Raw genomic sequence first — 25,423 nt, 5'->3', positions numbered from 1 at the left:
ATATCTGTAATTAGAGTTTTGACTAGGCAAAATTATGTTGCAGATATCAGCAATGAATATCCAGTCTAGCGATTAAATGTTAAAATGGCTTGCCATACCAGACCAGCAGTACTGTCGCTTCTGCTCTCTAATGTTATATATGCAATGCAATGGAATATATACAGGGCTGATGGGGAGTGATTAGACACAGGTGCGGGAGACACAATCAGGGATCAGGTGCACACAGACGGGGAGGGGGCAGGGCAGACAGGAACCTGGAACAGAGACAGCGGTGAGTGATCACAAAATAAAACAGGAAGACAAGACATGAAACATGAGGGAGAAAATAAAATACTTAACAGTGGAACATGACACATATTCACTTTTCCACCAGCTGTGTTGCAAATATCCCCTGCTGCTCATCCTTCTGTGTCTTTTTTCGAATCATCTTGACCACCGTCCCATTTTCATAGTTATAATACCAATACCAAAATTAATTTCAGTGTTTATGTAAATACTGAAAATGTTTTTTACTACTTTTGTGGGATCACAGCAGTCAGTGTAATAAGAATAAGAATTATTCTTATGATTATAATAGAAAGAATTATTAAGTCTGATGGCTGTGGGTATAAAAGAGAGTGTGTGAGAAATAAACTCAATCAACAATCAAGCTTTTTCTTTATTAAAATATATTAATAAATTTATTAATATGCTATACTATGTTTGGTATTGTGCATATTGTGTTTATACAGTACAGTATAGCCTATAGTTAGTTAGTTAGTTAGTTAGTTACAAATTTATTAAAGTGTCCTGCACACCAGGGTGCCCAGCCCGCACGGGCTTACAAGACACTCTCTTAAAATACACATATTACAATCCAAGACAGCCAAAAAAAGATACAGTCAATATACTCGGAATGTGGCTTATGGATACAGAGTTCTCCTTCGTAGCTGCCATGCCTTCTCCAAAAACTTACTTAAAGTAAACACTTCTTCCTTAAACAGCCAACATAACATAGAACATTCAGATATCCAAAACAAATCAGGATTCTTTACCTAGATCTTTTCAAATAAAATGTTTCTTAAACCATGATAAAGTGGACAATGAAACACAAAATGAAATTCATCCTCCACAACACCTAGGTCACAAAGCACACACAATCGCTGTTCTTCAGGAATACCTTTATACCTACCTACCTCAAGGGTAAAACACCCGCTCTTAGTTGAGCACAGAGGGACCTCTGTCCTTTCTTTAAATTAAAAGAAACATAAGGTTCGGTGGAATACTCACTTTTAATCTGAATATAGTTTCTCAGTTTTGCTTTTTTCCAAATATCCACCTTCCATTGCTGTTGGTGTAACAATGACAGTTTCTGTTTGACCACCTTCAAATTACACTGTAAATTATTCATAAAATGTGCATTTAAATCCAAGAGTGAAAAAACTGAAGATATTTCTCTGATCCATGCATGGTGGTGTACTTTATTCCAATTAAATATACTTTTTGTTAACCTCTCCTCTGGCAATTGAGTTAGGCGGTTCCACAGCCTGATCATCTCACATCTCTGCCTTGCCAAACAACTTTCCCAACCTGTATCACCTTCAATAGCTAACTTAGTAGTGTACTTATGCACCCCAAGGAAACACCTCAAAGCTCTATTCTGAATAGTTTTGCATTCGGCAGCCTCCTCAGCACCCCACACTCCTGCTGCATAAAAAAGGATAGAAGCAACCATAGAGTCATATAGTTTAGTGTAAGTAACAAAACCCAGGTCAGGACATAGTTTCAGTTTACCTAGTATGGCACCCAGAGCTCTACCTGCTGAGTCTGCCAACATTTTCCTTCCCTCTGAAAAATTCATAAATTCATTGAAAATAAAGCCTAAATATTTATAAGAGGGGGTATAACTCAAATTCACTGACCCAAAAAGAAATCCATAGTTGCTCTGCTGCTCGTATTTCCTCCTGAAATGTATAATCTGTGTTTTTTTCCCTGTTGATTGCGAGTCTCCATTTACTACACCACCCCTCCATGATATTCAACATTTTCTGAAGATTAGACTCATTTTCAGCCACCAGGGCAATATCATCAGCATATAAAAGAATACTCAGATTAATATTTCCAATTGAAATTCCCAAATTTTCCTGCTTAATTTCCTGAGCCAGATCATTCACATATAAAGCAAACAGGGTGGGTGAGAGCACATCACCTTGCTTTACACCATAAGGTGTGGGAAACCAGCCAGTTCTACGATCATTTAACTGAATACAAGCGACTGGGGCTTTGTATAAAGCTTTAATGGCATTATAGAATTTAACATGGATGCCAGAGCAGAGTAACTTATACTCCAATAAGTCTCTGTGGATCCAGTCGAATGCCTTTTTAAAATCAACAAAGCAAACAAATGTATTTTTACCCTCCTCTAATCTTGCTCTTATGACTGATGAAATAACAAAAATATGATCGATACAAGCTCTTTCTTTTCTAAAGCCATTCTGCTCATCCACCAACCCGTTATTAAACTCCAAGTAATTAGTGAGTCTCTTATTTAAAACGCCAGAATAGAGCTTGTAAACTGTACTGAGCAAGCTGATGCCTCTATAGTTTAGGGGGACTCTGGGGTCTGCTGTTACTAATTTTGGGATGGGAATAATTATTGCTTTATCCCACATGGACGGTGTGATGCCAGTATTAAAACACGTTTGAAATAAAGGATGTAACACAGTCAACAAGTTGGGGGATTTGAGCACCTCATTAGAGAGCTCCTCCACACCCACTGCCTTTTTTACTTTGGCGCGATCTATAGCATCTTGCACCTCCAATAATGTAATTTCATTATTTAACATGTCACTGTGGTGATACACTGTATGTGAATTACACATCCTCCTTTCAAGATCACATTTTAATTTACAAGTTTCCTTTAGAAACTGATCATTGAAAAGCACATCATTACTGCAAGCATAGAGGCTACTGTAGTCATTCTCCCGGAAGGATGTATGAAAATTTATTACAATTTATTCTCTGAACAATAACTCTTTGTTTAATTAATGAAAACACTTCCAGAGTAGATGATTAAAACTATCAAAACGGAAAGGGGGGAGTGAGTGGAAGCTAGCAAGGGGGAGGCAAACTACCAAAGGAAGTGTCCCAGGAGTGCACTTACCCACCACTCATGAACTCACAGCAAACACACGGCAAACAGGTGCAGACTATCGTGTCCCAGTGCCCTTATCACTACAACAGAAAGGTGCTGGGAACCACCCAGGGTGCCTAGCCTCCACCGCTAGCCAACAACCACTGCACTGTAAGGAAACAAAAAAAGAAGAAAATGTTACCCAAGAAATGGCTAAAACTGTATTAAACCAGTTGGTTCAGGCTAAAAGGGCAAATTTTAATAACAATTTCAATAGAAGTCATAATTCAAAAGTAATGGCTAACTCAAAGTAAACTAAAGATGAGCAACCTGGAACAAAACAGAACCTAACAAAACCAAAGCTAACAAAACAGACAAAACACTCATCTAAAACAAAACAGCAGCTGACTGTATCTGAGCAGGTACTACAATTACCCTGATGTCCTCCAATCAGTTTGGAACAATTCACCACTACAAAAGAAGCAAATACAATGTTAACACATTTTGTGGTTTGTGGAAGTTAAACATTGTTTAAAAAGTTAACAAACCTCAAATCAATTTCAGTGGACACCAAGACGACCAGGCCATCCGTGCAAAACAGGCAGTAAACTATTTAACACAAACACAGTGTAGCTTCTGTTAAAATAAAGGTCACTACTCAAAGTAAAACAGGCTAAAACGACCTCCAGGCCACATTATCCACCTCAGAGACAGCCTTCATGCCACAGGTGTCTTAAATAGGCTCTGCCAATTTAGGGGGGTTAGGAAAGGGGAGGAGTTGACCTACTTTTTGGAGAGGCTGCAGTCTGCAGCCTCTGACTCAGATTCTCTCTGCTACACAGGCATTATTGCAAAACAAATCCATCCATCCATCCATCCATCCATCCAACCACCCAGCCACCCAGCCATCCTCTGCTGCTTATCTGGGGCCAGGTTGTGAGGGCAGCGGGCTAAGACATTTCAGACATCTCTCTCCCCAGCCAACATTTTCCACCTCCTCCTAGAGGATCCTGAGGTCTTCCCAGGCCAGATATGTAATTCCTCCAGGGTGTTGTGGGCCTTTCCTGAGGCCTGTACTACGAAGCAGGATTTGGCGTTAGCGAGGTAACTTTGGGGTTAACCCTGGCTTTTCAGTACTACGAAGCCAGTTTTCTTTTAACCGGGATAAATCACAGAGGCAACTTATGCTGAACAGCTAATCTGCTCCAGACCAGGTTATGTTCAAGATAAGTGATCAGCGTGTATGAAAGCACCGCTTACTGACCAATCAATTCTCTTGGAAAATGGCATCACCATTAACTGAAGATCCCGTGGAGTTAGATGCGCAGAACGTGAGAGGATCTCTAAGGAGGGCAAGGGTTTTTAGAGATCGGCAAAATCCCTTTGCTTTCTCTGACGATCACCTGTTTGAAAGATACAGATTCTTGTCAGAGGGACTGATTTATCTGTGCCAGCTCCTTGAGCCCTATGTCGGCAGCGCAATACGCTGGAGCAATGCGCTCACAGTCTCTCAGACTGTTTGTATAGCCTTGCATTTTTTTCATTCATTCATATATCTTCTAACCGCTTCATCCTCTTGAGGGTCGCGGGGGGGCTGGAGCCTATCCCAGCTGACATCGGGCGAGAGGCAGGGTACACCCTGGACAGGTCGCCAGACTATCGCAGGACTGACACATAGAGACAAACAACCATTCACGCTCACATTCACACCTACGGTCAATTTAGAGTTATCAATTAACCTAGTCCCCAATCTGCATGTCTTTGGACTGTGGGAGGAAGCCGGAGTGCCCGGAGAGAACCCACGCTGACACGGGGAGAACGTGCAAACTCCGCACAGAAGGGCTCCCACGCCCGGGATCGAACCGGCAACCCTCTTGCTGTGAGGCGACAGTGCTAACCACCACACCACCGTGCCACCCCTTGCATTTTTTTGCAACATGCAATTTCTTGTATACTGTGGGTGACTGCTTTCACTGACTGTTTTATATTAACTGATGTATATCAAATGCATAGTGTTCCCAAGGGTGATCGGTGCCATCGACTGCACGCATATCTCCATCTCACGTCTGGGTGACAATGAATCAGATTATGCGAACGGGAAGTCAGTCCACAGCAATGTTCAGGTAAATCTTGCAGTGTGTTAATATTTGAATTTCACATTCAATGTGCACATTAGTGGCAACATCTTATTATCTCATCATATCAGCACACTACCTGCATTAAATGACACAAAAATATTCACAATGCACATTTGGACTCTCTCTCTCCCTACCATGTAATCCTTTCTAGTGCACATTGACTTTAAATGCTCTTACCTTGTGGAAGTATTTTAACCCCAAATGGTTTTGCAGATGACCTGTGACCATCACTGCATGGTCACCAGCATTGAGGCAAAGTGGCCTGGGTCAGTACATGATTCCAGAATATTCAGGGAATCTGCACTGTGCCACAGATTTGAGCAGGGTATGGTAACTGTACATTGCAGATTACTTTATTTGCACTGTTTTTTTGTGAGAAGTCATGGCAATAATCCTTTTTCCTGTTCAGGGCTGTTCAGTGGACTCTTACTTGGAGACAGGGGTTACGCCTGCCAGCCCTTTTTGATGACACCCAACCTGACCCTGATGCAGGGTCACAAAACAGATTCAACGTGGCCCTTACCAAAACCAGGGACAGACCTGATGACCTTTACTGAACACCCGTTTTGCCTGCCTTCATGGGCTCAGGGCGGCCCCAGACCGATCATGCAAAATCGTATCTGCCTGTGTTGTGCTCCATAACATAGCCACAATACGGAAAGAAAGGGCTCCACCCGTCTTCCACCAGCCCCCTGATGTTGTTGACCCCATCACCATAGACCACCTGGCAGGGCTGTGAGAGGCCATTACAGAACATTTTTTTGTTTAAGACACAACAACAGGCATTTCTCTTTTCATTTACGAATCTTTATTTTGTTATGATTTTTTTCCCCGTTCCTGTGAAGAAGAAGACATTTTAGTTGAATGTTTTCCATGCCTGGAATTAAACTGAATTACTAAATTACCTTATTTTCATGTTCCAGTTTCTCTACCTCAAATTTTGCTTTTTTCATTAACAGTTTCTTCAACTCAATGTCCAACTCTAATGTCCTCTTATATAGAGCCCTCAGATTGTCTGCTCCAACCTGAAACAAATCACATAATACAGTTGATTTAACATGCAAGTGTTGTCCCTTTGCAGGGCCCACTTAAAGACAGGTGTAAAGGTCACATCAGCTACTCTGTTCAAGGTTAATTCATTACTGCTTGTGATGCTCTTGGCCTAGAGGTGGAAGCCACAGGTGCAGGAGGAGGAAGATTTCCCTCATCCTGCAAAGTTAATATAGCAACGACAGCCATTAACTTCTAGGACAGAGAGCACCTGAAATTGTTATTAGTCTGATGTGAAGACCACCACCATCAAACTGTTAAAGATAATCAATCACAGCCAAGTATCCACACTCACACCATCTGTGTTAACATGGACAGATTAAAAACTGCATAAAATTGGTAACAAAGGACTAAAGGTCCAATGGTTCCATTGCTATGCAGATGATACACAGTTGTATTTATCGATAAAGCCAGAAGAAGGTAATCAATTAACTAAACTAAACTTGGCCCCAAACAACTCAGAGACTCTTTATCTGATGACATAGTTTCTCTAGATGGCATTGCTCTGGCCTCTAGCACTACCATAAGAAACCTCGGAGTAACATTTGATCAAGATTTGTCTTTTAATTCTCATTTAAAACAAACCTCACAGACTGCATTTTTTCATCTGCGTAATATTGCGAAAATTAGGCCTATCCTGACCTGAAAAGATGCAGAAAAATTGGTCCATGTTTTTGTTACCTCAAGGCTGGATTACTGTAACTCTCTATTATCGGGTAGCTCTAGTAAGTCCTTAAAAACTCTCCAGCTAATTCAGAATGCAGCAGCACGTGTACTAACAGGAACTGAGAAACGTGATCATATTTCTCCTGTTTTAGCTTCTCTGCATTGGCTCCCTGTAAAAAAACAAAGAATTGAATTTAAAATCCTACTATGAACTTATAAAGCTCTAAATGGTCAGGCTCCGTCATATCTTAGAGAGCTCATAGTGCCATATTATCCCACCAGCACTCTGCGCTCTGAGAACGCAGGGTTACTCGTGGTCCCTAAAGTCTCCAAAAGTAGATCAGGAGCCAGAGCCTTCAGCTATCAGGCTCCTCTCCTGTGGAATCATCTTCCTGTTATGGTTCGGGAGGCAGACACCGTCTCCACATTTAAGACTAGACTTAAGATTTTCCTCTTTGATAAAGCTTATAGTTAGGGCTGGCTCAGGCTTGCCCTGTACCAGCCCCTAGTTAGGCTGACTTAGGCCTAGTCTGCCGGAGGACCCCCTATAATACACCGGGCACCTTCTCTCCTTCTCTCTCTCTCTCTCTCGTATCCTATTACTGCATCTTGCTAACTTGGCCATTCTGGATGTCACTAACTCGGCTTCTTCTCCGCAGCCTTTGTGCTCCACTGTCTCTCAGGTTAACTCATATTGCAGCAGTGCCTGGATAGCATGACGTGTGTGGTTGTGCTGCTGCCGTGGTCCTGCCAGATGCCTCCTGCTGCTGCTGTCATCATTAATCATACTTCTACTGTTATTATACACATATGATTATTGTCACATATGTATACTGTCAGATATTAATATATACTTTCAACATATTGTACCACAGTAGCCAGAACTTCATGCTTTAATACTTTCTGCAGATAGCAACACGTATATATACATAGATATAGATATACACACACATATACTGTGCTGCTGCCGTGGTCCTGCCAGATGCCTCCTGCTGCTGCTGCCATCATTAGTCATTAGTCATACTTTACTGTTATTATACACATATGATTATTGTCACACATCTATACTGCCAGATATTAATATATAGGCTATTTTCAACATATTGTACCACAGTAGCCAGAACTATAATATTATTACTTTAATTAATGTTGTTGTAAGCTACTGTCACTGCTGTCTGTCCTGCATCTCTCTCTCTCTCTCTCTCTCTCTCTCTGTCTCATTGTGTCATACGGATTACTGTTAATTTATTATGCTGATCTGTTCTGTACGACATCTATTGCACGTCTGTCCGTCCTGGAAGAGGGATCTCTCCTCAGTTGCTCTTCCTGAGGTTTCTACCGTTTTTTTGGGGAGTTTTTCCTTATGCGCTTTGAGGGTCCAAATGACAGAGGGATATCGTATGCTGTAAAGCCCTGTGAGGCAAATTGTGATTTGTGATATTGGGCTTTATAAATAAATTGGAATTGAAAATTGAAAGTGTACCCCCAAAACTCTCACTGAGCACACAGACACCGTCTCATCATCTGGGTCCTCCACCTGGGAAAACAAATGGCCCATTTAATCCTTGATCAGCTACCACAGATGACATACCAGTGTATATGACTTGTTGCTTCCACTGTTACCTCTGTATGAGATAGTGTGTATGTGGGTGGTGGCAGCAACACTAATGTCTCCATCAACTGTACAGAAAAGAAATACATGATAAATATGCCCACAATACTGCGCCTATATTAATGAACTGTATTTTATCAGCAACCCAGTAGTTTACATTTACCCACAGACACATAGCTTGTACAAATGCGGGTGTTGGGAGCTGCCACTTCCAACAGGGTAAGAGGAGACTCCCCCCTCCACTCCCTCCATTAAGGAGCAACCCTCATTGTTTGAGAAGGCCAGCTCCTCATCAGGAATAAAATTCTGTGTAGGAGGGCCCCCTCCTGTCTTCTTTATTTTGTTTTTCTTCCTGTTGGCTGCAAGCAGTGTCAGATTGTTATTGTTTTGTACTGATATTATCCAACAACTGAGAGTGATCGAGGCATTAAAGCCTTGTATGTTATTTGCTGTACTTAAAAAAACATAAACTACATAAAAACATGAGAATAAGTTTTCTTACCGCTTTGAACTATGTTTTTATGTTTATTTTTGATTTGCTCCCATGTGCATTTCGCACCACCGGGGTTAGAACTAAAAGAACGAGATTAAAATTCATATAAAATTCACAGTATTAAAAGTCATATACACCATCTACGCATCACATCAATTTAATGGAATACACAAATGTAATTACAGACAAATCTACTCATCATCCTAAATAAGGTTATGATATTGTATAGTACGCAATATGCGTAAGTCATAAGATATACAGTATAAACCTTTGAACTTACATTCACACAGTCGGCGACTTTTTGTCAGCCGTCTTTCCGACTTTTGGCAGCCGCTACTGTGTTACCTTTGGCTTGGATTAAATGCTTGAATTTTTCATATTTGTGAAGCATAATTGTCTGCTCCTCTTGAGTGAAGTACGCTGCTCTGTGGGTCTTTTCCATGGCTGTGATTGGCAACATGCTGCGAATACTGCCCCTTTCATGTAAATGCACTTATAACTAGATTGGGAAAACCTGGGTTGATTTACCAAATTGATAACCACCGTAGTGTGACCACTTAGCTTGATTATGATTGTTAGGGTTAGTTGACCTAGATAACGAAAAGATATCCTAGGTAAGTTGAACTGCCTTCGTAGTACAGAGGGATATTGCACAAAACCAAGATAAGGGATTAAGCTGGGATATGTTGGTTATCCTGGGCTGAACTTAGCCTCAAGTCAGTTGCATGAAAGCAGGTCAAATTTAACCTGGTCAAGTTACTATGGCGATTTATTCTGTGCAGCTAGCCTGCTCCAGACCAGGCTAACAACCGGGCTAAGATTAATCCTAGTGATTCATCTGGTAGTTTTACTGTCAATCCTGTGACAAATTCATGTGTTTTACAGCATTTCCATGGTTTTTCTAAATATGTTGCATCATTTTTCCACTTAGGTTAAATCAACAAATTTAGCCTCTCTTCAGTAAATGATCATGTATGTTACTTTTTGCTGTGTATGTGCATTTTACCTGGCATTGGTAGCACACAGTGTGTGGTTATCTTTTAAATTCCACTTCACCAATCAATGGTATACCGCACATTCATGAAAAAGGGAGGACACCACAATGTTTTGTCGTTCAATTGTTTTATTTCCCAGTCCTCTTTTGTCTGCTTGGAACCTGAAATAGAAAGCAAAAGTAACAACTATTAATACACTATATTACAGATATGGTTACAGTGTGCACTGAAATACTCACTTCACTTTCTAATTTCTGGATTTCTAGGTCCAGTTTCACAAGGGTCCTTCTTTTAATTTCAAGATCAAGCTCCATTTCTTGCAGCTTTCTTTTCTCCACTTGAATTTTTACTTCTGCCAGCTCTATCTGTCTCTCAAGATGTTTTCCATATGGAGCTCTGACAGTGAATTCTGTAAAAGAAATGTCAATTAGCACAGCAGGATTTGTGCATAATGTAGATTTACTTTAGCCAATACTTAGAATGTTATCAGGCTGCTTCTGAGGCCATGCAGTGTCTGGGTCCTGTTACACACATAACATTTTCTATTAGCACCACATCACTGACTTCATATCCATTATGGACTAAATAAGCAGGATATTTCCACAGAACTGACATGATACCTCAAGCCTTCTGGAGTCTAGTGACACCGTCTCCTCATCTGCAGATGTGCATTCTACAGCTGCAGATGTGCCTTCCCTCTGCCATATACATACATGTACCAAGAGAACATGTATTAAGAATTTTGACAGGACATGCCAAGCCTGTGATTTCAATAAAATGTACAGTACTAGCCAGATCATCTTCTGGTGGCTCCAAAAGTAGAAGTGTGTCCCCAGACACTGCAAGGAAATCCAAAGTCAGACAGTATAATATTTTTGATTGTGTTCCATGTGCAGTAGTATTGCAATATGTACCTTGTATGAAGCAGCCAGTTTCTGTTGCAGTGACTGAGTCTGTCACAGTCCTTTCCCTCCATCACTGGCCTCTCTTTATTCAAATCAAGTGCCAGCTCCTCTGCTGTGGTCAGGTCCGGCTGGGTGGGCCACCCCCGTGCCAGTTTTATGGGCTTTTTTTTTTTTTTTTTAAAGATATTTTTTTGGGCATTTTGCCTTTAATGGACAGGACAGGTAAGCGTGAAGGGGGGAGAAAAAGGGGGATGACATGCAGCAAAGGGCAACAGGCTGGATTCTTTTTTGACTGCTGCAATCATACAGACATTCAATATGTCAGCAAACACCTAATCTCATCACCTCATTTGTCTACACAAAAGTCACTTACCAGCCTGCAAAATGTTCTTGTATTTTATTTTCACCTGCTGCCAGGTCCTTTTTTGCTCAGACAAGTTTGTTCTTCCTGGAGAGTGGATAGATAAAATAGACAAAGTGTACAACTGTTAATTAGTGGACTTGAAAAGTAACTAACTCCGTTAGTCCTTTAACTGTTATTATAACAGTTCCACTGGAGTAGGCTACTGTTCAATAATTGTACATTTTTTTGGTGTTGCCTTTTTTTCTTATAATGTGTTTCACCTCCTCATATGACTCCATTAGGAGCTGCTGCTCAGCGGCTGTAAAATAGGAAGTGCGACTCTTATCCATTTTCCACTCTGTGATTCTGTGATCAATCCTGTGGTCTATTTAAGAATGGCCTCTTGTTTTAACTGTTGAAAACTGTTCTACAAACTTATACGCCTGTAAGGAATGTACCAAGCAGCTTTTATTTTTTATTGAGTTTAAAGGACAAGTGCACTTACATTGATCACTTCCATAAAATAAAACGAGAAATTGGAAAAGAGTAAAAGATTGGAAAAATAGTTAAATTAAATTAGAGAACTGATCACAGATGTACTGTCTCTATGATTTTACATCTATTGTTGCTTTAATTTGTAGCTATGCTTTTAATGAAGCTGACATGTCATGACAGTCAAGCCCCCCCGAATCCTCATCTCATCTCATCTTAGCGACCTGACTAGGCAGCCTGCAAAACTCACCGCAAGCCTGTACGTTTTGTCTTTCATTCTGGCCCTGGCAGCACCTACGATCTGGCCCTCAAAAACACTCCACGACCTGACTTGTAGTGATTTTCACCCCTTTGGACACGCTTTTCCTCATCTCTAAAAAACCGCAGCATGTCAGATAGGGAATTAATGGCTGTTCTGTGGAAAACAAAACGATGATACAGTTCGGACGGTGCTTCTTTCGCAGGGGTTATTTACGTTTCCATGGTAACAGCCATCTCCACCAATCAGAGATGTCACTGTTGCCCTGAAGGGTTATTGGTTGTGTAGTACTTCTCTCTGACATTGCTAATAAAATGTTTTTGGTTTTTTTTGTTTTTTTTTTAAACGAGGTTGATATAATGCAAACTCGTGGCTTCTACGGGAACATATACCATCGTTTCACAACCTTTTAGCAAGTGCTAAGTTAATGTTGGATGGTTACGATATTATGGCTAATAATCAAATTCTCTATGGGGAAAATGAATCGGATTTTTATTTCCAGAACCACACTGTTAAGCTCTATATAGCTTAAGTAAAATAACATAAAATTGAAAATATAAAACAAGGATTTTGTGAACACCCCTAATTTGCAGCCATAGTTAGTATGCATGTGACATTAAACCACACCTGAAAAGAAATCAGCATTGATACAAAAACTTTATTCTCACAATATCAAAATTGACAGACCTACAGAGATTTGTAGATTTAAATGAATTAAGAGAGAATACAGTGAATATAGTGACTTCTGTTGGCCAGTCATTACATTTCTGGTATTTGTGATGGTGCAGAGCAGCAGCACATGTTAACTAGTGATGCACATGACAGATGACAGTTAAACATAAGAACAAAAAGGGGGTGAGGAAATACGTCATCTTGCATTTAATCCTGGTAGCAACAATTATACAAAAATCAAAAACAAGACAACATATGCACTGAAGGAATTCATAAATGATAAAATGGTTAAACTTTCTACATCTGCACATTTTTGAAAAAAAAAAAGAAAAGAAAAGGGGAAAAAAGATATAACTCCTTCCATATACTTCTTCAACTAAATGACAATGTCTGTCTTGGAGAGATACAAGAGTGGTAGAGGTCAAATGTGGTATCTACAGGGAGAGAGGGAAAGCAATGGAAGGAGGTTGAGGGGAGAAAATGAGGAGAAGTGACAACAGTCATGGGCCCAGTATCCACCTCGCCCCTACATCCTTCACAATGACTGCTCTGTCAGCCTTAGGCAGTACGGCAAAAACCCAGCTCTTTAAGCTGAAGCTGTATGAAGCTTTGCAGGGTTTGGCAGGTTTTCTGTCTAACTGCTTTGAGTTCGGACTGACAGGACCGTCCAGCAGCAGGATGGAGGGCAGCTGGTGTGAAACTGTACCAGAGATTTCAACACATCATTGCCGTCTTCTCAAAGGCTTCACAGGAAATAGTCAGCTACTGGCTTCTTAGAGGGGATGCCTCTGGTTTCCTGCGGCGCTGCCTCAAATATGATGAACTCCCGCTGTAGATGCTCATCCAGCTCCAAGATGGCTGCCACATTTCCACATCTGATGAGAAAGAACTGGTTAGGACATTCACATACAATGATGTTGCCAGCTACATGTCCTGTGTCCTTGACGCATTCAAATCTGAAAGGACGCATTAAACTCACTACTGATGAGTCCAAGGGACTCCCTATTACACTGTGAAAACCAGATCCATATTAAACAGTGACGTTGTTTGACTTCAGTATTTCTTGTGTCACAGAAACCACTAGTAGTGAAACTTGTGTTTTTAATGCTATTATCAAACTGTAAGTGATGTTGCAACTCAAAATGTAATAATGGCTCATAATGTAATAACTTAAATGTAATAAAAGTTCATAATGTAATAATTGGCTCATAATGTAATAAAATCATGAGCACATAACGAAATAACGGCTTTGCACATAATTTAATAATGTAATCACCTATTACATTATGAGCCTTCCTGGCGTCGCTCATGATGTAATAACAGCTCATATCGTGAGAAAACTGCTGCATTATCATCATTTTTACATCTTAAAGGTGCAAATAAAGCAAATGGCATGGCTTTCAGCGCATAGCTAACTAAATTAGTGAAACCAAGAATTATTTAATAGTAATTGCATTCTCACATTTTATTATTTAAGATGTATAAAGTTGAGCCACTAGGTGGCACCCATGTTAGGTATTTTGGGCCTTTGAGAATGCCATGCTCACTTCCACTATCTGATTGTTGCAACTAAGCACTTGGTGGAAAGTTTAAATATTATGACGGATGAAGACTGCTGCATAAGTATTAGTAGGTTATACAGAGTGGCTGGATGCAATAGTGGCCTTGCCAGGTGGATTACAGCCTAGATCGTGACTAAACATATATTCTTTGGATGGGTCCATATTAAAGACATTCATTGGAAGAAGTAAAGTTTTCTTTTTTTTTTTTTTTTTTTTAAAATCCCATTCACTCGTTAAGCCTTGATCTGAGTCAACACTGGCACAGTCACTGACAAATGGAGCACCCTGTACTTGATTTTTGTTAGCAACTATAATTTATGGTTATGTATTATTTATGCATATTGTTTAGTTAAATTTATTTGGACTTATGTTTTTACTTGGGTGTCCTGACAGGCTGTGTTTACATTTTAAGAACTTTTGAGCTGGTTTATTGTTATTACATGGTTCTAAAACGCTCTTCTTATTCTTGCACAAATTCCAAAATAAAGTAAATTGAATGAATGTTACACTGCTATCATGTATTTAACGGAAGTAGTAGGAAAACAATGCTTATTAAAAGTCTTTATTAAATTGGCATTAAGACCAACAATAAAATAACAGCAACATTTTGACTGGAAGGTCTTCACTAGGTTGTATGGAAGGACAGAGTGTTCACTTACTTATTTGAAAAGACCACATCTTAAATGTGTTTTTATTGTAGAAGTTATTGTGTCCTGCATTTATTGTAGCAATAGTACACAAAGGAAATGCTCTTTTGAACTACATGAACTACAGTCCCCCTCCTTCTTCCCCAATCCACCCTCTTCTCCAGCCGGTTTTTGAGTTGGTTACTGTCGCGCCATCTATAAACAAATCATAGTCAAACACAAACCTCTGCCCTTAAGTGCACTCTTATTGTCAGTGTGTGCAGTTTTGACCTAAAAATGATGATAATGCAACACTTTTCTCACAATATGAGCCATTATTACATTATAAGCTGTTATTACATTATTACATTATGCACAAAGCTATTATTACGTTATACGCTCATGATTTTATTACATTATGAGCCGATTATTACATTATGAACTTCTATTACATTTCTGTTATTACATTATGAAGCTCTATTACATTATGAGCCATTATTACATTATGAGTTGCTACAGATGTGTCAGTTTTTCGTTCCAGTGCTTCCCCCAGGTCTGACACCTGACCACCCACTGTCATCCCCAGCTCTCCGAAGCATGTGCACTAGGGCAGTGTCAGAGGTATGGAATGGGTCCCTGAGGATCACTGGTAGACAATAACCTTGTATTTTAGAGTCATACAATGTACCTAAATTTATGAATATAAAGGATATAACTATCGGTCAGCCTCCCTTTTCAGGGGACTGTCATGCTGCTGATTTAATTAAAATAAATTAAATTAATTTAATGTTGCAGCTGCAATCTAGATAAAAAGAGTAATATACAACAGAGCAGATAGACAAAACAACATCCATCACCAATGTTACTTTGCATTACCTCACTGAGTCCCTGTCCTTTTCCACCACTCAGACACCATAACAGCTACACTGTACAGTGCATCACCCAATTCAACCAGTTACCCGAGACAGACAGAAGTAATTGATGCAATTCCCTTTACTGAAGGCGTTTCCATTAAAAATTGCTTTCATCTGGTTGCTTTCTGTGATGGCTTACTTATTTTCATTTAGCTTATATTTTTGGTACATCTTTATTTATATTTTGCTTCTGGCAGATGCATTGAATTCAGGTGCAAAGGAAAGTTCAAGCAGTGCTCTGCTGATTTAATTTAGGGTAAAAAGTTTGAATACAATTTTAATGGAGATGCACTGTGAATAAGAACCAGACAAATTATGCTCCAAAGATTTGATCAATAGCCCCTGTTCCACCAACATTTCCAGGAACTTTTATTTCCAAGAATTAATTTACCTGGGTAAAAGAATTCCTGGCAATCTGTGTGGTTTGCGTTTCCACTGCACCTAGAAGTTCTGGAAAATGTATTCAAATCAGGCTGATGACGTAGATGATTCGGCGTGTCCCCTATATTTGGCTCCGCCACCTTATTGGCTGGTAACATGGTAACATTAGTGCTGGTAGAGAGAAGAAGGGCTGTTTGTCTCAACCAGCAGCTAAGTTTAAAAGTATTTTAAGATAAGTGTCAAACTAAGTTAGTCTACATACAGACAGCTATCATTTGAGCTTATTTGTAACAATTCACTATTAGCTGAATTAGCGTGCTGTCCTTGTGTAAGACATAACATTAGAGTCATGGATGAGAGACTGTGGACGGAGCATATTGAATATCGCTGCTACATGTTTACATTTTCATGCTTGCTGAACACATGTATTAATAAAGTATTAGCTTCTTACTCGCCTATGGTTAATGTCATTTACAGCAATGAGTGTAGCTGCTGTCAACTCGAGTCATTTTCGAGTTATCTTCACTTTGTTTCCACCACGGCTGCTCAGCTGTTCACCAGTTACTGTGTCGCATAGGTGTGTGTGTGTGTATGTGGAGGAGTTCAGCGCTGGCACAAAAGAACCGATACCCTTAGCGCTCATCAATAGTACGGTCTTTGATAATTTAGCCCCGGGGCTAATTTAGTACCAGGTTACAGTATCCATCCTTAATCAAAACACAAACAAAGTTAAGCTTGTAGAAATTAAATAAAGTTTGCAGCCACACTGTGCGGAATGCTGCAAGTGTGTGTTCCACCAATCAGAGTTCTTCAGCACACAGCCCCGCCCCTCAAGAATTCTGGGGAATCTGAAAAGTCCTACCCCCTACTACGTACTTTTTTCAGGGAAAGTTTGGGGTTGAGGGGAAGTTTTTTCCCCTCGGGTAATTTCGGTGGAAACGTGCCAAGGTTTTTCAAAATCCCGGGTAAATGATAAAAGTTCCTGCGGTGGAAAAGGGGCTATTAGCAGGAATGCAGCACAGCATGGGAGTGAAAGGCACGCTGTTTATTTGACAGCGCAATAACATTATTTTGTACCTAAAATGAATTAATAATGATAAATGATAAATGATAAATCATGATAAATAATCGTGAGCTCAATAGTTCAAAAGTTCATTTGTTTTTTTGGGTGACTAGAGGAGACATGTCAGGGTTAATCTCTAAAGTAAACTAAAATTGTGCAAATATGATAACATTTTGCGTGTAAAGGGACTATATTCAACTTACCTTGCATTGTAACATGCATTATGACAACTTAATAAGGTTTATGTTTGTTTATAAATGAAGTGGAGGAGCCTACAAGTGTTTTGTTTAGTTTGTCTCAGAGGCTGCAGAGGGACTCCGCAGCTCCGCTCAGCTGTCTGCTGCTGCGAGAGATCAAATTTCATTGGGAGCGGGGAAAAGTGCAAGGGAGTCAGCAGTCATTCAGTTTGTTACCCTAACCAAAGATACTGGATTAGTACTGTACTATACAGTATATACTACACTGTACTATTATTACTGGTTTATCCACCGTCTTTGCCCTAACGTCTTGGTGTCCTTCTGTTTCTTCTTCTTCTTGTGTAACCTTGTGTGTCTTGGCGGTTAATACAGCATTACAGCCACCTAGTGGATTGGAAGAGCATTACACCTATAATGGACTTTTATTGGGAAAAATAGCTCAAATGCGACCCCCAGTGGTAAAATTAGGCATATAGTTCGATATATCGGTTCGGTTAGATATTTGGCTTTAAATCAAACCGGTTGGTGAATTGTCAAACCAGCACAAGCCTAGTCACTACACAATCTCTACTGTTCACAAGTTACCATATCTAAAATACTGTGCAGAGAGTTTGGGGCAACAATTACAAAAATTCACTGCATTCACTTTCTATTCTCCAAAAAAGAGCAACACAGATAATTCATAAAGCTGGGTATCGGAATCACACTAACTCGTTATTCTTACAAAGTTCATTATTATAAATGTTCAGTGACTGAACTGTTCAGTGTTTCCCCTACATTATATCAGGGTAGGGCTGCACGATTCTGGAAAAAATGAGAATCACGATTTTTCGGCTTATAATTGAGATCACGATTCTCTCACGATTTTTTTCAACATAAAGATTTATTGTGGTTGTTACTGGAATCTCGAATCTTCCACTCCTCCATGATGACATCACGGAGCTGGTGGATGTTAGACACCTTGCGCTCCTCCACCTCCTGCTTGATGATGCCCCATATATGCTCAATTGGGTTCAGGTCTGAAGACAAACTTTGCCAACCCATCACCTTCACCTTCAGCTTCCTAAGCAAGTCAGTTGAAATCTTGAAGGTGTGTTCAGGGTTGTTATGTTGGAAAACTGCGATGCGGCCCAATTTCCGAAGGGAGGGGATCATGCTCTGCTTCAGAATATCACAGTGCATACTGGAATTCATGTTTCCCTCAATGAACCGCAGCTCCCCTGTGCCAGCAGCACTCACGCAGGCCCAGACCATGACACTACCACCACCATGCTTGACTGTAGGCAAGACACAATTATCTTGTTACTCCTCACAAGGGCGCCGCTACACATGCTGGACACCATCTGAGCCAAACAAGTTTATCTTAGTCTCGTCAGACCACAGGACATGGTTCCAGTAATTCATGCTCCTGGACTGCTTGTCATCAGCCAACTGTTTGCGGGCTTTCTTGTGAGCCTGCTTGAGACGGGGCTTTCTTCTGGGATGACGGCCATGCAGACTGACTTGATGCAGTGTGCGGCGTATGGTCTGAGCACTGACAGGCTGACCTCCCGCTTCTTCAACTTCTGCAGCAATGCTGGCAGTACTCATGCGTCTGTTTTTTGAAGCCAACTTCTTTGATCGACCCTAGCAAGGCCTGTTCCGAGTGGTACCCATCTTGGAAAACCGCTGTATGATGTTAGCCACCGTGCTGTAGCTCAGTTTCAGATAGAGTTGTACCGATACCAGTATCGGAAATGCCTCCGATACAGCCTAAAATGCAGCTTTGGGCATCGGCGAGTACAGCCTATGACCAATCCGATACCACGTAATGCCTCACGTCATTACGCATACGCACGCTACAGGAAAACGAAACGGAAATGGAACAGAGTTTAAAAAGCATTCTACTAGGGCTGCACAATATATCGTTTGAACATCGCCATCGCAATGTGCGCATGTGCAATAGTCACATCGCAGGACATGCAATGTTTTCTCTTTTTAGAACATGTAAACTTTTGTTTTGCTTCAGAAAAGCAGCTCTGAAGCTCTACTCCACTCGCTTCTCTCTCTGTCTCTCCCTCTCTGACAACAGCAGCCCCTCCCCCTCTCATGCACATGCTGCAGTCACATACTGAAAATGAGCGACATGCAAGAGGGAGAAATGGTAAAGGAGGATTAATGCCTGGAACACACTACATGACTTTTCTGCCTGTTCTGAAAGTCACATTACACGATTGTGGAGTCATGACATCGTGCCGTGACTTGGCTGACAGACATGACACACTACATGATGGTACACACCAATTATCCCCGGTCGTCTTTCACGACGTGTGTGATGTCACCGAGTTATTCTTGTCCTATTTTTATTACTTTTACTATTATTTCAGTCACTGTGTCTGTTCATGTGCCAGCCCAAATGTTGTAGTCACCTAAAAAGCACCAGCAGATGGCAGGAGCTACATTTGAAGTACCGTACGTAAACATATAAGTCACTGATTTCTCCACAAGAAGTTCCTACAAATCACTACAAACACTGTTAATTTACTATGTTGATCTGTTCTGTACGACATCTATTGCACGTCTGTCCGTCCTGGAAGAGGGATCCCTCCTCAGTTGCTCTTCCTGTGGTTTCTACTGTTTTTTTCCCGTTAAAGGTTTTTTTGGGGGGAGTTTTTCCTTATCCGCTGCAAGGGTCCTAAGGACAGAGGGATGTCGTATGCTGTAAAGCCCTGTGAGGCAAATTGTGATTTGTGATATTGGGCTTTATAAATAAAATTGATTGATTGATTGAAATGTTTCACAATAAAAGCCTATTTAGAAAATGGAGGGATTCTCTCAGCCGAGGTTACAGGGGGCTTTTAATTTGAAACAAATTCAGGAAGTGTTGAGTTGAAATGATGGCGCCATGCATTAAATTTATCAAGGCAACGGGAGCGGATAAAAAGTAAAAATATAAAGACACAGAGGGAATGATAAATAACAGCCCTTTTTCTGGGGGGGGGGGCTTTTTAGCCCTTAATGTATAGGACAGACAAGCGTGAAGGGGGAAGAGAGAGAGGGAGTGACATGCAGCAAAGGGCCACGGGCTGGAGTCGAACCTGGGCCGCTGCGGCAACAGCCTTGTACATGGGGCGCCTGCTCTGCCACTAAGCCACAGGTGCCCCATAACGGCCCTTTTATAATGTAGTCTGTTTCAAATGAAGCTAGTAGCCTCTGCAGTTGTGGTGAGCAAAAGCCCCGCCACTATATTTTAATTTTCTTACTTTAAGTCATCTGGTGAAAATTCTGGCATTTTTTAAATACTGCAATATATATTGAGAAAAAAAAATATTGCAATGTCAGTTTTTTCCAATATCGTGCAGACCTACATTCTACTGTAGCCTTTAAAATGTCTTTTTTTTTTTACCAAATTGTGTGGCTTTACTTTAACCTGCGTCTTGATCTGTGTCAACACTGGATAATAATAATAAAAAAGTTTTATGGAATTCATTCTACTATTATGTATTTGTTTCTTAATATTTTACATAGAGTTTTAGGAATTGAGACATACAACAATTCATACCCCATCCATTTTTATTTTACACGCTGGTATGATACTCAGTATCGGCAGATACGTAAGATTCGGGGATCAGAATCAGTATCGGGAAGGAAAAAGTGGTATTGGTACATCTGTAGTTTCAGGGAGAGAGTTCTTTGCCATGAGATGCCATGTTGAACATCCAGTGGCCAGTGTGAAATAACTGTACCCAAAGCACCAAATTTTACAGCTCTAATCCATGAAAAGGCAAAAACATGAACATGATGAATAGGATAGGTGGCTTTGCATGTTTGAACGAAATGTACAGGTATCACTAGGGGTGTACTCACTTGTGTTGCCAGCTGTTTAGACAATAATGGCTATGTGTTGAATAATTTTCAGTGGATAGAAAATCTGTACTGCTAAACAAGCTGTACACTGACTACTCTTGAGTATATCCAAGTTTCATTTCTGTAGTATTATCCCTTGAGAAGATATAATAAAATGGTTGCTGAAATGTGAGGGGTATACTCACTTTTGTGAGATACTGTATGCTAGCATGTGGTACTACTATTATTGGCCATAATTCTGTTATTGTTGTAGTTAGAGTTCGAACCCCAAGGAGGCAGAACCCTACTGAGTCTGTGCTCGTTTGTTATTATTATTCGCTGTCAGACGCCCCTGCTTAAACTGCTGTGAGATGGAATGAGCTAGAAACAAAGGACCTTGGCCAAATAACTGGAAATGCTGTGCAAATGCTTTCCTAGAACTATGACTCCAGTCGACCACATGATGGCGTTGTGCTTAATGCCAAATAGCACGATTTTGGAAAGACCATGCCCCTTACACAAGTCAGATTGACATGAAATTTGGGACACATATCTAGATCGATGTGCAGTACAACAAAGCCTCTTGGACCATTACAGTCCACCATGAAGAACTTTTGCAAAATGTGAAAAACAGTAATGCCACATCTACTTATTGAATTTTAACTCTTAAAACCACATTTTTTTGTACAGCACTGTGGGACTGAGATAGGGCTGGGCAATATCTCGAGATTTTAATGTATATTGATATATTTCTAAACGTGATATAACATGAGACAATATCGCTTCTATCAATACAGTTCATTCTGCATTAAAATGACGATACATGGGCCGCAAGTTCGCCCTATTTCTCCTCTCCCTGTGTCCCTGTCTCAGACACACAACCTCTCTGCTCCGCCTTCCTTGCTCTGTGCCCACAACTAGGGCTGGGCGGTATTCGCGGTGGCCGGCCTGCCTCACACATCTCCCTCGCTACGTGATGGAGGTGGTCTCCACCTGGCCTGGATGACCGCCCCAAAAGAGGGCCTGGGAGCCGCTTGCCCCCCCCCCACCACCACCTTCACCCGTCTAAAACACTGAAAATAAAAGAAGAAGAAATAAAACAAAAGAGGGAGACATTTTTCTTTCCAATTCCTTTTATTTATCCATCCATCCATTTGTTTATTTTTTTAATTATTATTTTTCTCCCCCTCCACTCTCTGGAAGTGGCCAACCTCCCGTCGCCCTCTCCCATGTTAAACACTGATAATAAAGCATGGGGGAAAAAAACAAATAAGTAAAAGCCAAAGAGAGAGAAATCTTTCTATTTTATTTTATTTATCCATTTATTTTATTTTTTACGATACCGCGATATCATACCGTCACCGCATCCCCCCAAAATAATACCGTGATAGTGATTTTAGGCCATACCGCCCAGCCCTAACCACAACCCTTCCACCTCCCCTACACTCAGCGACAACATGGAGATGGAGTGCGCCACAGAAGAAGAGTTGGTCAGTAAATGAAAAAAAATCAATGGCTCGCTAATTTTGGAGATGGTTTGGTTTTAACGTGTCAGATGACCAGCAGCAAAATGTTTTCTGTAAAGACTGTCGAAAACCAGTTGCAACTAAAGGTTCGAGCACGACAAATCTCTTCCACCATTTACAACAGCGCCATGAAGTGCAATACAAGGAGTGTGTCAAAATGTGTACTGCGACTCAGACCACAAAGCCTCCCAAGCCTACTGCCCCGAAACAAACCCTGCTGCAAGCTTCATTCGCCCATGCTGTACCTAACAAAAGAACAAGTGAAAAGTGCCGTGATATTACCAAAGCTTACCATATTGCTAAAGACATGGCACCCATAGCAACAGTGGAGCAGACCGGCTTTGTACAGCTGCTAAAAACAATGAATCCGAGATACCAATTGCCCAGTCGCAATTACTTCGCAAGAGAGGTACTACCCAAAATGTACACAGATGTCAGAGCCAGTCTTGCTGCCCGGCTCACAGTATCTCACTATGTGCTGACCACCGACATGTGGTCCAGCAGGACCTGCGAATCATACACGAGTGTGACGGTGCATTTCATGGATGACTTAAGTTAAAACAAATATCGCATAAGTTTGAAAGGAATTGGCGATTAACCAAACTGGAAGAATCTCGTTTAATCTGGGCAGACAGTCTCAAAATTTATAAGAGGGGCTTCCGCAATGCCAGAGCTATTACTCAGCTTTAATAGAAGAAAACAAGAATAACCCCAGGTTTCTTTTCAGCACTGTAGCCAGGCTGACTGAGAGTCAAAGCTCTATTAAGCCTTGTATTCCTTTAGCCCTTAGCAGTAATGATGATTTATGAGCTTTTTTAATGACAAAATTCTAACTATTAGAGGCAAAATTCATGACCTCCTGTCCTCAGATAGTACCTATCTAACCTCAAACACAGCTGTAAGACCTAATATATATTTAGATTGCTTCTCCCCAATTTCTCTTCAAGAATTGACTGCAGTGATCTCATCTAAACCATCAACGTGTCTCTTAGATCCCATCCCAACTAGGCTACTTAAGGACGTCTTACCTTTAGTTAACACTCATACATTAGATATGATCAGTATATCCTTATTAACAGGCTATGGGACCAGCCCCTAGTTAGGCTGACTTAGGCCTAGTCTGCTGGAGGACCCCCTATAATACACCGGGCACCTTCTCTCTCTCTCTCTCTCTCTCTCTCTCTACTGCATCTTGCTAACTTGGCCATTCTGAATGTCACTAACTCAGCTTCTTCTCCACAGCCTTTGTGCTCCACTGTCTCTCAGATTAACTCATATCGCAGTGGTGCCTGGATAGCGTGACGTGTGTGGTTGTGCTGCTGCCGTGCTCCTGCCAGATGCCTCCTGCTGCTGCGGCCATCATTAGTCATTAGTCATACTTCTACTGTTATTATACACGTATGATTATTGTCACACATGTACAGTACAGGCCAAAAGTTTGGACACACCTTCTCATTCAATGCGTTTTCTTTATTTTCATGACTATTTACATTGTAGATTCTCACTGAAGGCATCAAAACTATGAATGAACACATGTGGAGTTATGTACTTAACAAAAAAAGGTGAAATAACTGAAAACATGTTTTATATTCGAGTTTCTTCAAAATAGCCACCCTTTGCTCTGATTACTGCTTTGCACACTCTTGGCATTCTCTCGATGAGCTTCAAGAGGTAGTCACCTGAAGTGGTTTCCACTTCACAGGTGTGCCTTATCAGGGTTAATTAGTGGAATTTCTTGCTTTATCAATGGGGTTGGGACCATCAGTTGTGTTGTGCAGAAGTCAGGTTAATACACAGCCGACAGCCCTATTGGACAACTGTTAAAATTCATATTATGGCAAGAACCAATCAGCTAACTAAAGAAAAACGAGTGGCCATCATTACTTTAAGAAATGAAGGTCAGTCAGTCCGGAAAATTGCAAAAACTTTAAATGTGTCCCCAAGTGGAGTCGCAAAAACCATCAAGCGCTACAACGAAACTGGCACACATGAGGACCAACCCAGGAAAGGAAGACCAAGAGTCACCTCTGCTTCTGAGGATAAGTTCATCCGAGTCACCAGCCTCAGAAATCGCAAGTTAACAGCAGCTCAGATCAGAGACCAGATGAATACCACACAGAGTTCTAGCAGCAGACCCATCTCTAGAACAACTGTTAAGAGGAGACTGCGCGAATCAGGCCTTCATGATCAAATAGCTGCTAGGAAACCACTGCTAAGGAGAGGTAACAAGCAGAAGAGATTTGTTTGGGCCAAGAAACACAAGGAATGGACATTAGACCAGTGGAAATCTGTGCTTTGGTCTGATGAGTCCAAATTTGAGATCTTTGGTTCCAACCGCCGTGTCTTTGTGAGACGCAGAAAAGGTGAACGGATGGATTCCACATGCCTGGTTCCCACTGTGAAGCATGGAGGGGGAGGTGTGATGGTGTGGGGGTGTTTTGCTGGTGACACTGTTGGGGATTTATTCAAAATTGAAGGCACACTGAACCAGCATGGCTACCACAGCATCCTGCAGCGACATGCCATCCTATCCAGTTTGCGTTTAGTTGGACGATCATTTATTTTTCAACAGGACAATGACCCCAAACACAC

At 40.9% G+C, this 25,423-nt stretch overlaps 1 protein-coding gene and 1 pseudogene across 5 annotated transcripts in view; one reads left to right on the top strand and one right to left on the bottom strand.

Annotated features, from left to right (window-relative positions):
- The first annotated feature begins 3,146 nt into the window (after positions 1-3,146).
- LOC125885364 (putative nuclease HARBI1) lies at positions 3,147-6,162 on the top strand (annotated as a pseudogene).
- Positions 6,163-10,089: 3,927 nt separating this feature from the next.
- Positions 10,090-25,423, bottom strand: part of LOC125885358 (serine/threonine-protein phosphatase 4 catalytic subunit B) — a 45,609-nt gene continuing 30,275 nt past the window's right edge. For 2 of the 5 annotated variants that reach the window (XM_049570849.1, XM_049570848.1), the window contains exon 9: positions 12,704-13,612. In XM_049570849.1, coding sequence (XP_049426806.1) covers positions 13,483-13,612 — 130 coding nt within the window. In that variant the 3' untranslated portion in view covers positions 12,704-13,482. Of the gene's footprint in view, positions 10,228-10,305; positions 11,267-11,340; positions 11,420-12,703; positions 13,613-25,423 lie in introns of those variants that run through there. The other 3 variants (XR_007448861.1, XR_007448860.1, XM_049570850.1) reach the window with 3 other exon arrangements.

Source organism: Epinephelus fuscoguttatus, unplaced genomic scaffold, assembly GCF_011397635.1.
Source record: "Epinephelus fuscoguttatus unplaced genomic scaffold, E.fuscoguttatus.final_Chr_v1 AP022699.1".
NCBI classification, from domain to species: domain Eukaryota; kingdom Metazoa; phylum Chordata; class Actinopteri; order Perciformes; family Serranidae; genus Epinephelus; species Epinephelus fuscoguttatus.
The sequence above is the reverse complement of the archived record's forward strand: the minus strand, read 5'-3'. Positions and strand labels throughout refer to the sequence as shown.